Below are 18,178 nucleotides of genomic sequence, written 5' to 3' on the forward strand. Positions count from 1 at the left end.
CAGGCGGGGAGCGGCGGCTAAAATACACAGACGCGCCCCCCCACTTCGGGAGACGGGTGGAGAGGAGGTCTCCATCATGGAGGGAGAGACTGTCCACATAAACAAAAAAAAAGAGGTCGATTTGCAACATCTGATTTAAAAGTCCACATTCTGCACCGTCCATTCCTACTGACAAGACTCCAGCTCCCTGGGGACAAAGAGAAGCCAGGCTCATCCCTGCAAGGACTAGAGATCAGAACGGGCACTTCACTTGGAGTAAAAGCACTCTGCATAAAACTAAAAATTGATTGCCTCCTAAGTGACGGGTGACTGCTTAAACACAACCACCATCATCCTTGTAAGTGATAGGGAAGCTCTGAGAGGTCACTCTTTCCTTGTAGACATGCTGAAGAAGCTATTCCTGGAACCTCACTTAGAATATTTTTCCCAGAAACACAAGCAAGAATTAACGGCATTGTCTCTTGACCAAAACGATTAAGATTTCTGATAAAACCATATGACCCAGCTTCCTGATTCTAAAGGGTGCTGTACAGAAAAGTTAGCCCAAAGAGGCCACATTTTCCATTTATCTTCCTTGAGAAATGAGTTTCAAACACACAGAAAATGGGAAGGGTTGTATAACGGACACCACGTATCGGTCCCCAGATGACAAATTCCACTTTAAATGTGGTTTCCGAGGCAGCCAGCTCAGAGAACACACAGTATAAGCCTCAGCCCCATTACAACCAAGTCCAAGGGCATGGGAGCGTCTTCCCAGGACTCGCTGTCCGCCCTCCCTCCCGCCCCCAAGAGCGCCCCCGGCCGCCACAAATCTCCCAGTCCCCATCTCAGAAGGAGCCCGGATGAGAGGCCGGCCGCCCAGCCTCGGGTGTCGAACGCTGTCAGGAAACCGAGGCTCTAGCGATGGTAACGAATTTCTAACCATATGAAATCCAGTCTCTCATCTATTCAAAGAGGATGGCGTTTCCTGAGAAAATATTTTAAAAAGATTTAAAAAGATCAACGTGAAAGCAACAAGGGAGCATGCAATTAGAAGGTTTACTTTGTATCTTAGTGTCCAGGAATGCTGGTGTTCCAAACACTGCTCCCCGCCCCACACCGCCCTTCAAGAACACAGCACGGTCACCAAAACCAACCCCACCGAGGCCGCCAGCCTTGTGAGCTTCCTGGCTCTGGTCCGAATTCCCCTCCAGGATCCCCTCCAGGAGCCCAGTCTCCTGCCTACCAGCCAAGGAAGACACCCACCCGGGCCGTTCTCCGGGCAGAGTCCCTCCCCAGTGCCTTGCCCTCCGCCCTTCATGGGAGACAGAATGGACTCCAACGCTTCCGGAGAGCCCCTCTGTCTTATACACTTTCATCAAGGGCAGATTCCATACAGAATCATACTTGTGCCAAGCACTAAACAAGTCATCAAGGAAACGAAATTAAAGCGACTTCCTGCCTGTGTCCAGGACCAGATCTTCCTAATAAAAGGGAAAAAAATTCTACATTACCAACAGTCATTATACACCCCTTAGTAGTACAGCATCGAAATAATAATTCATCCATCTACAAGGGAAGAAAGAAGGGCAAATTCTACTTCCTTATCCTATTAATTTCTGTCCGGCTAAGTGAGAAGTATCTCAAGGTCTGGCTGCCGCCATCAACAGCACAAGGACCCCGATCGCTAGTCCTCGGGCGGCCCGAGTCCTGCTGGGGTCCACGGGGACGGTCTCGCCTCGTAGCAAGCCTCGACTCACTTGTGCTGAGAGCAAAATGAAACACCAACCCACCCACACAGCAAGTCCGATTTTCACAGAGGTTCTGACGTGAGACAGCCCTAGGACTTTGGCTCGTGGCCATGGAGGAACAGGACAATGTGCACTAGTAGCAAAGGCTCAGTCCTGGAAAGTGGATGGACCATCTTCCGAGGTTTGAATGTATATGTTTTAATGACAGATTTAATCCAATCATGCCCTTGCCTAAATGGCTCCTTAAAGACGTTTTTATATCCCTAAATCTCAACAGCTTTTAAGCATCTACTATACTTGCCAAAACCAGTAAGAACAAAAGAGCCTGTTAGTGCCCACTTAAGAATGGAGCACGACGTCCTTCTCCAGCTTCCTGGCACATGTGACTTTCAAACAGGCAGGGCACATAACTTCTGCAAAACCATTAAGTCCACAGGGCGCGGGTTTGAGGGGACAGGAGGGCTTCGACGCCCTACCGCTAGTTTTTGTTTTATAAGAAGTGTACATGGGGCGCCCGCTGGTCCGGACGGCTCAGCCCCTGACGCCCAGTCTTGGCTGGGGTCTCACTCTCCTGCCCCAGCGGCCTGCACTCAGCATGGGGTCTGCTGGGCTTCTCTCCCTCTGCCCCTCCCGCTCCTGCTCGGGTGCTCTCCCTTGCTCCCTCTTGAGGATAAAGAAATCTTTAAAAATAATAAAATAATTAAAATAAAAAGGAAAAGAAGCTAAGGAAGTCAGCAAGGAAAAGGTCCCATTCACAATCGCAGTGAAGTGGCGCTGGCTGGTGACAGGCCACCGTGCAGACTGGATGGAGCCCAGGGCGCCCCGATGTCATCGGAGAGCTACAGCCTGGGGTGCTCGGCCGGCAGGGCACAGGGCCTCCCCACAGCAAGGCAGGTTTGGCACGCTGACCGCGGCCTGGCCTCTCGGTCACGCCCCAGCTCCCAGGAGCCCACCTGGTCAGCCCCCATGCCATTCGTCGCCGGGTACTGGCTGACAAGCAGCTGTGTGCGGCCCAGTGGCCCCATCCTCGGAGACTGAGGAACGCAAATCCCCCTGAGTCCCAGCCAGTGGGATTCGGAGCCTCGGGGGCAGGTCCCGCAGCTTCCCGGGAAGCTCTGGGAATAATCCCGGCCGGAGTCCAACCCGGTCCCGACGCGGCAGGACCACAGCCCACACGATGCACTTCGCAGGTGCACCTGCGCCCGAGCCCACGTGGGCCAGCTTCTCGGACTGAGCGACTCAGTGGCAGGGAGGGCGGGGTCACAAACACAGCAGCTCTGTCCGGGACACACCTGGGACAGAAGAGGGGGCTGGGGATCCACAGAGCGGGCATCACTGACCCTCAGTACCACCCTGCAGGGAGCGTTGGTGGCTCCCCCAGACCGCTCAGGGAATGGAGGCTGGGAGACTCGCTCACTCACCTACGACCATGCTGTGAGCAGGGGAGCCAGCAGGACCCGCAAATGCTCCAGACGCACGGAGGTCAGGAAGCAGTCATCTCAATGGACAGACTCCTGTGTCCAGTCCAGAGAAACCTCGAGATCCTCCCACAGATCCCCACAAACAGGATTTAGGAAAACATCCAAAGAGATCCAGGAAGCACAGAAGAAGGTCGTCCACAAGTGAAAAAGGGAACTTGGGGCTTTAAGTTCCCACCGTGCTAAAATCCTGTTCCCTCAAACTGACGGCTGCCAACTGACCCTGTCCTTTCTAAAGCATTTGCCCAACGAAATATTCCACGTCTTCCTTCCCTCTGACAATAGCAGACTTCGCAACTGCCCTTAAATGTGCCCGACACCTTCCCTGAGGGTCTGTGAGCGACGTCCATCGGCACCTGGGGAACCGCAGCGTGACTGGCCGTGCTCTATCTGCAGTCTAAGAGGTAATCTCTGCTTGGGTCAGTTTACTCATAAAGAAGACTCAGGATCTCCCGGGGAGGCTAATTAATAACACAGTCTACATTTCCGTTTTTATTTCAGGTACAATGGCCTAAGAAATCTACTCTTCCCCAGGAAGCATCTCTTGATACTTCCCAGAAAGGTTGTCAGGGTGACTTCGTGCCAACTTCATTTTTACAGGGAAGGGAATTTCAGCTCGGCAAGAAAGGGGAACAGACAGTAACGCAAGGATTCAAAACAGACACTCGTGGTTTTCCTGAGTGATGATGTCAAGGAGCGTGACTGTGTCAAAACACGGCGACAGGCCGGGGCTCGCTAAGGAGACTCCGGGGCGTGTGAGCCTCTCCCCTCCCCCAGCTTTTCTTTGCTTTACGAACTCCTCACAGAGGGCAAGCTGCATCTGTAAGCCACTTGCTCAGACACTGCTCGGTCAGAATGCGAGCGAAACCATTCCGTGATTCGGGAATCCAGTTTCTCTCTGCACGGGACCAGCGCCCAGGAGAGAAGGCAGACCCGTGAGCGCCTTCCTCCCTAGCCAAGGGCTCAGCCCGGAGCCAGGTGTATCCAAAGCAGCCCAGACGAAGAGCTGATGTGTGTCTCGTGAGTTTTACATAATGTTTAAATTATTATTCACTATTATTAAATTATCAAATGACCTGATGAACCAGATAATTCAATAAAGAAAAAAATCAGTTGTTCATAGTTATGAACAAAAACGTAATGAATCCTCTCTCTGAATAGTTTGGATCTGGCCCATGGGCTTCAATCTTCTCATTAGGACACAGATTTCCAACCCAAACAGCAAACACATGATGTAAAACCAGCAGCCTGGAAGAAAAAGATACATTCCTAACCCAGTATAACCACAGAATGCCTTCATGTCTCATTATCTTGAATAGTTCAGTCTTTTTTTTTCCTGATTTGTAACGCCCACTGTACAAAGCCCTTCAGTAAGGAGCGTCTCCATTTGCCATGTACACAGCACAGACAGCCCATTTTACTACCCAAGACACTTACCAGCAGCAAAACTAAACAGCAACCCTCCTGCCCCCGAAGGAACTGCTTGCTGTAATTTTAATTTTTACAACTAATATCTTGGCATTTTCCCACTTTATTTGTCTCAAAGGCTTACAAAATTAATAACTCCAACTGGGTCCCCAAGAAAGCAGCAGAGGAGAGGCATGGCTGGAGAGGACAGTGTTCCTTTCCTCATGTTGACTCCGACATTCTTACCCCACACCAGCTGGGATTCCCAATTAGCGTCTCCTCTTTGAGACCGCTCTTTGTTATGATCATGAACAAATGGATGCAATTACTTCTTCTGAGACGTGACAAGTTTTTGTCCCTCTTAGCAGAAAAGAACAGAGCACCGGTAACAATAGGTCACCTCTGAATGGCACGCGCACGCGCACACACACACAGATCACCAGAAAAAGAACTAGAATGGGCAACCTTGAGAGCACAGGTGTGGAGATGGGGAGGCCGGAATGCAAGATGGTGCCGCCCTGATGCAGTGCGGCCAGAAACCCATCACATTGTGCAGGGGCCTTGCCCAGTACCACCGATAAAATGCCCCCTAGCCCCACGATAAGCAGCGACACACAGAACGAAGTCCAGCAATTGCAGCCGGAACCTGAGGTTTTCAGGGTGCTTGAGCCATTGTAGCAGCAACTGGGCACGGTCAGTACTAATACGAGGAGGGTTTGATCTGGTGAATCCGTATGTACAGTGATTCAAAACGCTGATTATCCAATACACTCTCTTTACAAGTCGGAAGAATGCTACGACTCATCCCATAAATCACTGCTTTGAAAATAAATAAATAAATAAGCCAGCTCTAAAAAAAGAGACGACCCATTTGAAAAAGGCTGGGATGAGGAAGGCAGAAAGTGACTCACAACATCCAACAGCTTGTGGTCCAAACCCTAACAAGGGTATAAAGCCAGACGCCCAGTAAAAAACAAAATAGAGTCATTGTTACCACTCTGACCCCCTCAGGCTCAGATCTAAGCGTAGCTACCATGTTGCAGATATCTTACAATTTTACAGATCTGTGCCTTTAACGACTGTGTTTACTCGCCTAGCTCCTAGCTTCCCGGCTACATTTGATGCCTGTATTTACTCATCGAAAAAAAGAACATTCAAATTTAACTATTTTCCTAACTCGGAAGAACTCTTGTAATTCACGTCCACACATTTCAAATCCCACACATATCGATGCTGCCATTTTATAAATATTTTTTTAAAACGCAGGTAACAAACAATATTTTAGGTCCACCGTGCCAAGAATCCCGTCTCACTCACAATACTTCCTGCTATTGGACAACTCTGGGATGGACGTAACAAGTAAATCCTGTCCCGGATCCTGAGGTCTGACAGCAGACGGAGGGCGTCAGGCGGCCCCCCAGCTCTCTCCCTGAACCTGCTGACCCCGCCCCTTCCTCCTCTCCAGTTACGACAAATTACCAAGGAGCATCTGCAAGAAAACACTTTCTTCACACATTTGTTTTCCAGAGTCAGCTGTGTCCTTTCAGTAAGGATGAGATCCACACGGATAGGCTGGGTGAGACACGGCTGGGTCTTCCTGACCTTGGAAGTGGTCAGCTTGGGCGGACCCTAAGGTGACACCTAAGGTGTCAGCTTGGGCGGACCCCCGAGGTCTGCAGCAATGGGGCCCTCCGTCCTCTGCGAACACAGGGAGGGGAGTCAAGTTCCAGAGTCACGTGCATCTGTTATCTCGTGCCCAACAGCCCTGAAAATCTACAAACATTCCAACTGGCCCTGTCTTTCCAGTGTCACTCTTCGGTGTCAGGAATGTGCCAGTGAACTGCTCGTGGGCATGGACCCCTTGTCCGTCAGGTTAGCAGCCGCTCACTACCGAGAGAGTGTTCCGCCAGACTCTGCCACGGATCGAAACATGACTTGAAGTAATTTGGTATATTAATCAGCAAAGCAGAGCATGAACTGAATAACCACCATAAGCAAAAGATAGGAAGCGAGCAGACATACTAACAAAAAAAGCGAAAAGTAAAATATGGCATCTATTTCGTAAAAACACTGTCCTCTACAAACACCTAATGGTTTTCACAGTTTTCACAAACTAGGCAGTTTCCCTAGGTTCTACCCAAAGAAGACTTCAGCCACTCCTGGGTGAGAGGAGGGCACTGTGTACGCACAGCCCATGAAGGTACCTGCCACCTAACCCAGAAACTCACTGCTAAACCTCAACCAACAACTGAAATTAAGTTTTCTGTTTCTTCTCTACTCGGCTTGATGTTTCTATTTTAAGTCTTTCCTTGAGTCGAAAAATGTTTATTTACCCATTAATGAAATTATTTGGGGATCTTCCTAAAGACAAAAAGGAAAATGCATGTTTCCAAAAGGCAGTAATGTCTGGAAGGGAAGAAGAAATGCTTCAGGAGAAAGGGCATGGGAAAGGAGCCACGGCCACTCCACCGGCACCCGGCAGCCAGCCCCAAGGCCCTGAGCCCCCACGACCCCGGCCCCACACCACCGACTGGAGCCAGACACGTGGACTGGTGGCTGTCAGCGCCCATGGAGGGGCTGCCGGCCACATGTCCCGGCAGAAAGCCCCCACACTTTGCTGACACGGCTGTTCTGCAGTGAGAGAAGCACAGGGAAGTCACAGACGGGGAATGAAAAAAGGAGGCAACCAGTAGGGCAGGAAGTGAAGATCAGAGCTCTGCAGCCGAGAAGTCAACCTGCAGCCCTTTACCAAACCGTGCCCCGCTACCATGATACAACACCGGGATCGGTAACAACAGAAATGACCGACCCAAACTGCACCTGTCGGGGAGCCCGGCCCCACAGACAACACGGACCGACGGCAGGCAGGCGGGGCAGGAGCTCCGAGAGAAGAGCCTGCCTGGTTTTTCAACCTTCAGTATGTGCTTCAAGTGCAACTGTTTTCCATCCTCCCCTGCAGGAACGAAGCCCTGGAAATTCCATGTGTTTCCACAATAGTTTCTGATATTGCCATAAAACGATGAAGGCTAATTTAAAGAATTCTCTCCGCATGAATCATGACTGAGGATAAATGTGATAAAAGCTGTTTTAACTTTTCACCTTGCAAGCGGATATGCTGGGGGATTTTTACATTCCACGATGTGAGAGACAGATTTCTGACCCTTCCCATCTTGGGCTTCTCCGAAGCGACGCTGAAAACAAGGAGATTCATCTAATTTAAGCTGGAGGAACTGCTGCATGTGGTTACAAGACCTGAAATTCCAAGTGACCTGGAAGAACGCTCCGTCAGCTCAGCACGGACAAAGCCAGTCAAAGATGACACAGCTGACATGCGGGGGCAGCGGGGCAAGGGGTGGGGGGCAGGCCAACGCGCCCACCCTCCGACTATTTCATTCTTCAGCGTTCAGCCCAGGCCTAGCAAGGTTTGCGCAGACAGAAAAACAATAACGTACCTCCCACATGCAAACACGTACCCCTTTCTCTGCCCAGACACTCGGTAAGAAACTCATTAAGCCCTTGTAAAAAATCTATGCAGATGGAAGGCGTTCACCAAGAACTAGATGGAGCACACCACGGTCTACTGCCACGCTCTGGACAGTGGAATATATTCCTTACCCTCCAAGACGAATGGCTGAAGACAGGCCAGCGTCATTGAACAGGTACGCCTGCCCCAAGTTCACACTTGTAAGTAACCACTCCCATGCAGCACGGGGCCAGGACACCCGTCCTCAGCACTGTCCCAGCCTCGAGGAGCATCTGTGAGCTGATGTCCAGACCGATGGGGGAAGCGGCTGCGGTCCCGTCGAGTTCGGATGGCATCCCACTTTGCTAACACAGATGGGGTATGGACACGTACTGTCCGAGTCCCACAGACACAGCAAACACGTGTGGGGGTACGGCATGATGTCGGGTGCTATCAGGAATACCAGAATACAGCGCTCAGCGAGGGCCACAACGGCCGCAGAGTGAGGAGGAACCCCATCTGAACACCGACAAAAATCACAGAACTTGGGCAAATATTTTCCAACGGCCAGTCCATCCTTTCCAGCCATCTGCCCACAGCACACACTCTATCCAGCAGCTTAAATCTAAGTACGGTCCCCAGCGGCCCAGCGCACTGTACCCCCTGCCTTCGCGTCCTCCGAGGTACCAGAAAGCCCTCACTGCCTTCCACCAGCCGGAATAGTGTCTGCTGAGCACACAGAGTCCAGGAAACAGCCTCCTCTCCTCCCACGGGGCTGCTTCACATCGCAGCACATGACAATACCCTGCAGAACCCCAAATTTGAAACAGAAAAATAGAAAAATGCCCAGTCTCGGTCAAGCTGAGGCGGCAGTTAACACCACGCCACGGCCCACACATTTATCCCTCCCTTGCCCTGAATGTGTTAAAAAGGAAAACATAAAGTCAACATCAGCTCCTCCCTGCTGATGAAAATTGGCACGAATGAATGTACTTTCTGGCTCCCCGCCCTCACAAAACCGTTACACACGCGCGCGCACACACACACACACACACACACACAAAAGTTCACCAGGCTGAACTGCTCCAAACGTAAATTCAAAACCAGCCAGCCTGTCCCCGCCGCACGGGGTGGTGGTGGCCTTTGCAGGGTGAGCTGGGTGGACACCAGATACACATTACACATCTCCCATTTGGGAACTTCCGTGCCTCCCTTTCTAAGACAGCAAAACCCGATGGAAAACTTATGACAGTTGAGCACATGACCCCACCATTAGGAGCAAATAGGAAACCGCATACAACACTCCCTGAAATCCCTGTAGCAAATCTGTCACAAATCCCCAACCCGAGAGATGAGAGCGAGACGCCGAACCTGGCCGGAGGGGGGAGGCTCCGCGGTGTCACCCACCCTTCCCAGCACAACACACAGAACAATAGTAGCGCGATCCTCCCCCGGAGGGCAGCCTGCGCCGAGGCCAGGACGCCCGGACCGCCGGGCTCCAGCCCCAAGTGCAACGCCAAGTTTCGCATTAGAATAAGGCCAGCCGGCACCTCAGGCCGTGCGACGCGGACGTGTCCCCAGCGCCGGCCGCGGGGCGAGCGCACGGACGCGCACCAAGGGCACGGCTCCCCGCCAGGCCGGCGCAGCGCGGCCCAGGCGCCCCCGGCCCAGGCAGCCCCCGGCCCAGGCGCCCGTCCCCGCCCCAGGCCCCGCCGCAGCGCGGAGACCCGCCGGCAAGCCCGCAGCGCCGGGGGCCCGGGCCGAGCCCGCGGCAGCCGGGGCGGAAACAGGGCTGCGCGCACCCCCCGCCCGGGACCCCCTCCCCCACACACACGCACACCCCGCCCCGCTCCTCCGCCCGGGACGCCTGCCCGGGACCCCCGCCCGGCCCGGGCCCCGGCCCTGGCCCCGGCCCTCCCCGCGCCAGCGCGGCCCGGCCGGGCGCGGGGCCTGTTACCTTCCAACAGCTCCAGCTCCAGCTCGGCCAGCCGGGCCCGCACCTCCAGCGGCAGAGCCATGCCCTCCAGGCCGCGGTCCGCCATGCTCGCGGCGCCCCCGCCCCAGCCGCCTCCCTTTGTTCGCAGGCCGCGGTCTGGCCGCTCCTCGCGCCCAGCGGACCCGCACCGAGCGCGGCAGGCCGGGCGCGGCGCAGCGAGCGCTCCTCCCCCGGCGCCTCCTCAGCGCGGCCCCGCCACGCGGCCTCGCGCCCGCGCCCCCGCCCGGCCCCCCGAGCGCGCCCCCGGCCCGGCCGCCGGCCCGCCGCTCCGCCGGTGCGCGCTGACGGCGGGGGGCGCGCGCGGGGGTGGGGATGGGGACCTGGGGGAGGACAGGGGCGCCTGGGAACGGGGACGCGCTCGGGGCCCGGGCGGGTGGTGGGGACGGAGAAGCGGGGGACTGCGGACGAGGGCGCGCGGGGGGGGATGGGGACGCGTTGGCGGGGGGCGGGGGGGGGGGGGGGCAGGGCTCGGCCGGGAGCGCGCACCGGGGGTGAGGCGGGGGCGCGGGGATGAGCGCGAGGGCGCGCACCGGAGGTGGGGTCGGGACGGGCGGGCCGGCGCAACGCGCGCTCCCGGGGCGCGCTCGGGGGCGCGGGGCGCGCGCACAGGCCCAGCCCAGCCTCCGCCTCCTCCAGGCTTAAGGCGAAAATACCTGCTGGAGCCCCGGCCTAACGTGCGGGTTGGAACTGAAGTGCTCTGGGTCCTTGAGGGCTGAACGCGTTTATGAACACTTGGGGCAGAGGCTGTGGAACGCAGTGGGTCTGTGGACACAGGGCACTGGATGGGAAGTTCCTGATTCTGGATCCAGAGCGGCCCGCCTGTGCCCGCGTGCGAAGCCGTGCTCCGGACTAGGCTCGTTTCCCCGCTGAGAAAGGACGCGATGGAATCACCCGATCCCCACGTCCCACAGCAGCCCTACCAGGCTGAGGCCCGAGCGCCCACGGTCACGGGGACCTAGACGCCCTCGGGTCGGGGCTCCCCGCTTCCTCATGCGCGGCCACGATGGCCCTCGGCCCTCTTCTCTTCCACGGCCTGTACGCCCTCCCCGTGAGGGTCGGCTCCCAGCGCGTCGGGGTCACCTCTGCGCGCCGACTACCACAGCCCGGTCTCTGTCCTGCCGGCTCAGAGAGGCGGTCTCACACCCACTGTCCGACTGACTAGCCTCGCCGGGATGCCCCTGTACCCCGAAGGCCACACGCCCAAAGTCGCCGGTTTCCAACTTCCAACTACCTCCACCGTCTCCGGAGTTATCAGGCCGATGGCGTCCTGCAGACCCCCTCCTCCTCCCTTCACATACCCTCTGCCTCTCCGTCCTCTCAAGGCTCTGGCAGGATGACTGGATCCTGTGACCCGTGGTCCCTCCCGGACCCCTCCCATGCTCCGGGAGCATCCCGCTCGGCTCTCCACAGCCCCGCACCGGCCCGGGCTGCAGGGGGCTCCCAGCAGAGGCGTCCACGCCCAGCTCAGACGCAGGCCACCGCGCTGCCCACACCGCCTCCTGAACACGAGCGCTCGGCGGGAACTCAGGACCCTCCACCCGCGGACCGCAGCCGGCAGACGCTGCGGCCCTTCCCACGAGCTCGGGCTCCTCCAGGCCTGCCGGACCCCTCGCCAGCACTCTCGCTCTCTTCGCCGCCTTCCTCGGCGCTGTGCCTTCATCCTGGGGGGCCCTGCCCGCCCAACGCTCCCACATGCGTCCCTAACGCGGCTCTTCTCTGTCGCGGAGCGCCTGCTACTTGCCGCCCTTACCGCGTTGACCTTTTGTTGATCTTCCTCAAGCACAGGCTTCTCAAGACCCAGCCTTCCTCATCTCCCCAGTACCCCTGGATGTGACCTAGTGATAGCCGAGAGGCGCTGGCGTCTCTCATGCACATCTTCTCCGCGGGCAACGGGGAGGCGAGCAGTGGGAATGCGCACTGATGAGCCGCAGAGGTGTGAACCCCAAGCTCCTCTGCCTCATGTTCTGTGGGCACGAGTCCAGCGGACACTGGGAGCCAAGCTGTATGCCCACCGCTGTCCCCTCTTCATGATACACAGGCCACCGTGTCGTAGGGAGCCTTGGCATCCAGCCCCCTGATGCTGCAGGCAAAGGCTTGATGGAAATCCCGGGCGGCAGAACAGGACGCTGGGCCCAGTCCCTGCAGCGAGGCAGGCACACAGACTGCACATTCCCAACAAGGACGGGTGCCGAGTCCTCCTCAGGCAGGGTGATGTCACTCTTTAACTCAGGGATGGGCCTGGGTCACTTACGTATGATCCGCAACTCAGTTAGGCTCCAAAGCAGACTATGATTTTGTGTGAAGGACATGGACAGACGTCCGCTGGGAGCCGACGGTCGTCACTGCCCAGGTCTTCATGTCACTACACACAAACCAGGAGGCGATGGGCACTTGGCATTTCCAACAGCCCGACAGACTCTCTCACCTGGAAATCCCGCCATGTCCTCAAACACGGTATGTCCCAAATCAAACCCCTCCTACTGACATCCCCGGCTCTCTGCTCATCTCTGATCATGGCCTCGCCCCCCGCCGCATGATGACCCGTGCTGTAGCCGGTCTCACACATCTGTCCCTCCCCTCTGCTTGCAGCCCGGCCTCACCCAGTCCTGCAGAGCACCCCCACCCGGCCTGTCTTCTCCTTCCAATCTTTCCTGCCATGGCTGCCAGGTTGCTTTTCCCAAGCGACACCTTGAACAGGTCATAGTCCCCTTGCTCTACAACGGATGCAGATTCTCTGCCTGCAGAGCAAAGGACTCCATGACGGGACCCTGAAGCTTCCTGGGCCTGGCATAGTTTCCGTCCCTCCCTTCTGCTCCACGGCCCCCCATCATGCTGTGCCCCCCGCAGAGTGCCTCCTGTTCCCTCCTCCCATCGTCCCCTTCTCCCCTTCTCCACCCGTGTCTCGGCCAAACAGCACATCACACCCATTCATGCCCACCTCAAATGCTACTTCTTCCATGAAGCCCGTTTCCTGCCCTCCTCGTTGGGGAGGTTCTGGCCACCCCTCTTTTTCGACCTGTTCTATCTGGGATGTATCGTCCACGTGTGTGTCTTATCCGGCAGGTAGTTTATCTGTAACTTACCCGCTGTGTCGAATGACATAGAAACAACGTGCTGTTTCTCAGAGTGCGGTCTGGCTCTGCAGCGCGGGAGGGGACCGTCTCCCCAACCCCGTTCTGCTCCAGCCCCGGCCAGCCTCAAGCAATGGGGAGCTTGTGGGCACCCTGTGACGTGGGTGTGTGTCTACGTATAAAAACCTCATTCAAATGAGTGTGAAGGTGGACATATTGATACCCAGAAGAGGTCTATTGGAATGAACTGAATAAATGCTGAGGGCTGTTGGCTTCCAAGTTCTGCCCAAAGTCCTATAAATTCCGCCATCGGAGTTCTTTTCAGAAAGCCCCTGGAAAGTCTCACAACGCTCCTGAGAGCAGTGAGACCTCACGGCATCTGTGAGCACACCGGCGCGGTTGAACTGAGCACGCTGGCGCGGTCTGACTTATCAGATACGCCAGCCTTTATGCAACAGAGCCAGAGGGTCTGAGACACAGCACAAAACATCGAGGTGTGAGGAGGAGCGGTATGAGCAGGCGGGATGACCCTGGCGGGCCCCGAGCAGCCTGCCAGAGGCTCGCCGACTGGAGAAACGCGGAAACACGGCATGGGAAGCGCACGCGGGCCCTGTGCAGTCCCAGCTCGGCAGGTCCTGGAGACAGTGCTTTGAGCTCCATGGAGAGCAGCTATATAAAACCAGTTAAGTGATGAATCATGCCAGCAAGGATTTGGGTGCCTCTCTCTAAAGCTTGCTTTCCTGTTCTGGGTCCTTTGTCGCCACTGTTTGCCCACCTGCGAATTCAGAAAATCCCCAGCCAATTTGCAGAGAGGCCTTAAACACTCACGTGGAGCTGGGCTCCAGATTTTGCACAGTGTGGTTGGGACAGACGAGAGCAGTAAAGGAATGTACTGACCCAGCATCCGTGGGCCGGAGAGGGCTTCCTTATGAAGGAGGCCGCCCCCGTGGGACGCGAGGGCGCAGAGGGATGGCTTCCCTTCAGAAGTGGGTCTCAGAGTCGGACCTTCACTTCCAAAGCCCTCCTTATCAGAACAGGTGGGGTTTGTTCACGCTGCGCTTTCTCCCGGGGATCCCAGCCTCGTGATGTTTTTTACCTTTTCCAAAGTCATTAGGAGGGGCTGCTTGTAAGATACCGTGGTAGTTTCTCCATAAGCACTTGATCGTCTACCAGTGATGACCCCGTTTTCCTGGGCTGAAATTGACCCATGGACTGTGGCTGGCAGTTTGTATGGGGGTCACCTTCCGTCTGAGTCTCACTGTGTTATCAGCAATGCAGCTTGGGTAGAGTGAGCTGGGTTAAAGAAGGGAAGAAAAGTGAATAATCCGATACAGGAAGTTTGGGTTTAGTACGTACTTAGAAAGCAGCTTGAACGCGAGAGTGAGACTACTCTACGCGCGCAAGAAATCATTAATGTTTTGCGACTTTTTTACATCATTAGAGAATTAACTAAATAATATGCATGTGACTGAGTCTGGTGAGCCGTACGGGCGTGTGCGTTTCGTCTCTGCCATCTTCCTCAGGAAGTGAAGAATTATCCCACCTGTTTCCCTACTAAGAACAGGAATAAAGGCAAAAGAGAAGAAGCAAGAAGTAATCCAAAGAATCCCACAATTAATTGGGTTTTCCACGCCGTTGCTGGAAGCGCTGAGGATTGAACTGTGAGTCAGACGTCTTGATGGAAAAAACAAGAGTGTGAAATTTATCTCAAAAAAAATAGCCCAAGTGTTTCCTTGCATCCATTATTACAAATCATATACAATTATCAATAAGGTAAGTATTTCTGATCATTTTAGTGACTTGTTAATCACTCATACTAACAGTGCTGTGGTAGCACAAAACACAAATTATTAGTCCCATTTGGTCATATTTTATGCCATATTTCCTTGCCATTACGATTGACTAATGTCTGGCTTAATTAAGCTAATGTCAAGACTGTCATTCCCAGAACTCATATCACTTAGTCGCTGAGACAAGAGACACGCAGGCTTTTTTAATTCAAGATTTTGTAAAGTGTTCTCAGATATAAGGCTTTTTGAGAGCGTAGAACATAAGCTTTTGAAGTCGAAGAGAAAAGGGTAGTTGAAGACTCAAATCTTGCCATCCAAAATCCACAGCATCATAAAAGCAAAATTCAAAATGGACTCATCCCTTCAAAATGGAAACTACCTCTACGTACCACGTGCATCGCAGTCCCGACCGGCCGACCTCGCCAGGTAATGCTCCACCACCACGTCTGTGCTGCCGTCTAAACAATTTAGTTGCGTAAAAGGCAGAATCCTGTTATCATGAAGATAATTACAAGCAGTGCTTTCGGGGAGTCCGTACCAGCTCCCACATACACTCGAAGAGGATAAAAACCAAGAACGCAACACTTGGAGTGCCCGGGGGGTGCAGTCGGTTGAGCGTCCGACTCCTGATCTCGGCTCAGCTCATGATCTCAGGGTCGTGGGACCTAGCCCCGCGTCAGGCACATGCTCAACACAGTCCGCTTGTCCCTGTCCCTCCCCCGGCTTGTGTACTCTCGTGTGCTCTCTCTCTTTTTCTCTAAGAAATAAATAAGTAAAATCTTTCAAAAAAAAACAAAAAACAAAGAACATGGGGCTATACTGTCCACGGCAGACCATACACGGTGGAGAGAGTCCCCAGGACTCTGGGGTCTCAGCCTCCTCACCATCACCCCATCCTGAATAAGAAGATAAAGTTGATCCTTTGAGAATGGGACTGGGTGGGAGCAGGAGGGGCTGGGCAGTCCAGGTAAAACCAAACCCCAATTATGGTGGGAGTTGTATCTCTATCTTCCTGCCATGCTCCCAGTCACATAAATGGACTGCGGTGAGGTCCAGCAGGGTCCCAAGAAGCAGAGCCTGAGGCAAGGGTTCAGAGGCACTTGCTGGATGGAAGGGATGCTTCTACAAGAACCTGTAGGGAGTGAACACATCAGGGCAGAAGGGAAAGGGCAGACCATAGCGGCCCAGTCTGCAGACGGATGGGCCAGTGGGCTGTGTGGTATGAGCTGCATGGGTCTGCTTAGACTGGATTATTTTGGGACAGTATATGCATCTTCTCTTCCTTATGATCTTCTTAGCAGCATTTTCTTTTTTTTTTTCTTTAAGATTTATTTATTTGACAGAGACAGAGGTCACAAGTAGGCAGAGAGGCAGGCAGAGAAAGAGGAGGAAGCAGGCTCCTCGCTGAGCAGAGAGCCCAATGTGGGGCTCAATCCCAGGACCCTGAGATTGTGACATGAGCTGAAGGCAGAGGTTTAACCCACTGAGCCACCCAGGCACCTTAAAAGCATTTTCTTTTCTGTAGCTTACTTTAAGAAGACAGCATGCAGCACACATGACATACAGAGTATGAGCTAACCCACTGTGTGTGTGACCGGTGAGGCTTCCACTCAGCAGCAGGCTGTTAGCGGTTAAATTCTCTGGGAGTCAGAGTTACATCTGGATTTCCAACTAGGCAGGGGTCAGCACCCCTAACCCCACGTTGCTCAAGGGTCAACCGTATACTTATGCACAAGAAAGGTGGAAATGTGGAAGGAGAAAAATAATGGGCAGAGGAAGGATAAGAGAAAGAAACCGAGGGCGCAGCAGAGAAGTCAGGGAGAGGCCCGCACCGCAGGGAAGCTGGGTCGCATCGGAACAGAACGGCCGACTGAGAGAAGGCGACCGAAAGGCACACAGAGCTCCAAACCAGTCATACTGAAGACGTGACAAGTCCCATAGGAATTTTAAAAACAGGCAAGCACCATGCTGTTTTGAAATGCTGCTGTGGAAACTGGCTCCCGTGCGGCGTTGTTAGGTTGTGAGGGCCGCGCGACGACGGGGCAGAAGCAGACTGGTTTAAGGCAAGAGACACTCACAAGGCTGGGCTTCCTCGGGGCTGCTGGGGAGATCCCCCCCACCCGCCAACTCCCAGCTCCTGGTGACTCTGGGAAGTCCCCTGCTTCTCAGCTACGTCGGACCCTGTCGTCACACTGGCATCCCTACGTCTGCGTCCAGCTCCAAGAGGCCCCTCTTCATCGGGACACCAGTCCTCTTGGGTTAGAGCTCACCCCAGTGAACTCCTCTGAACTTGGTCGATGCCGCAAAGACTATTTCCAAATAAAGTCACAGTCTGAGGTCCTGAGGGTTTGGGCTTCAAGAGATCTTTTGGGTCACACGGTCCAACCATAACAGATGTTAATGTGGGAAAAAACAAATCCAGATGAAAATCTTTACATCCCAAACCCCAAGAAATGACAAGAGGCTAGCTTTTAGGAGCAAATCACAAAACCAACAAGCCAGAAGTGGGGACCTGAAGCAGTAGGAGAAATTTTAAGTGACATATTATACACAACTTCATTTTCGAATAGCAAACAATGACCAGCTAAAGCAGAAGCGATGAAAGTCGATTGTGAGCAGGTCACGAACAGCCCCCACTGACAGCAGTTCCAGGTACGATTTTTCGATTTCTATGCTTTACAGTGGTACGAGAACAAGACACATTTGATAGAAAAACACACCTCTAATTTTGAAATTTGGATCTTGTCCTGGGCGAGAGGATGTGGCTCCCCGTCGGGCCCGCGATCACGGGGCAATGGCTGGTACACGGAGAGCCGTCCCGCACCCAGACGGCCGTCCTGTCACGTTCGGTGTGGGACTCTGATCACAGGAGCTGTGCGGCCCCTCGGTATGACATCGGCCTTGCGCGGGGCCTTCCTGCCCAGAGCCGTGGGCTGACGGAAGTGTTCTGAGCGCACGGACGTAAGCCAGTCTAGGCTGCGGTGTTTGATGTTAGGTACGTTAAATGCAGTTTTGATTTAACAACGTCTTCAGCTTACTATAGGTTTATCAGGATGTACCCCCACTGTAAGTCAAGGGAGATTTGTAGTTTTATTTCCTTTTTTTTTTAAAGATTTTTTATTTATTTACGAGAGAGATTGGGGGAGAGAGCACAAGTGGGGGGGAGCAGAGGGAGAGGAGAAGCAGGCTCCCCAGTGAGCAAAGGGTTCCGATGTGGGACTCGATCTCAGGGCCCCGGGATCA

General features: G+C 54.4%; 1 protein-coding gene across 3 annotated transcripts in view; it reads right to left on the minus strand.

Annotated features, from left to right (window-relative positions):
- DIP2C (disco interacting protein 2 homolog C) overlaps window positions 1–10,287 on the minus strand; it is a 369,149-nt gene extending 358,862 nt beyond the window's left edge. For all 3 annotated transcript variants that reach the window (XM_047740625.1, XM_047740622.1, XM_047740620.1), the window contains exon 1: window positions 10,036–10,287. In XM_047740625.1, coding sequence (XP_047596581.1) covers window positions 10,036–10,120 — 85 coding nt within the window. In that variant the 5' untranslated portion in view covers window positions 10,121–10,287. The remainder of the gene's footprint in view (window positions 1–10,035) is intronic.
- Between the last annotated feature and the right edge of the window lie 7,891 nt (window positions 10,288–18,178).

Source organism: Lutra lutra, chromosome 8 (genome assembly GCF_902655055.1).
Source record: "Lutra lutra chromosome 8, mLutLut1.2, whole genome shotgun sequence".
Taxonomy (NCBI): Eukaryota; Metazoa; Chordata; class Mammalia; order Carnivora; family Mustelidae; genus Lutra; species Lutra lutra.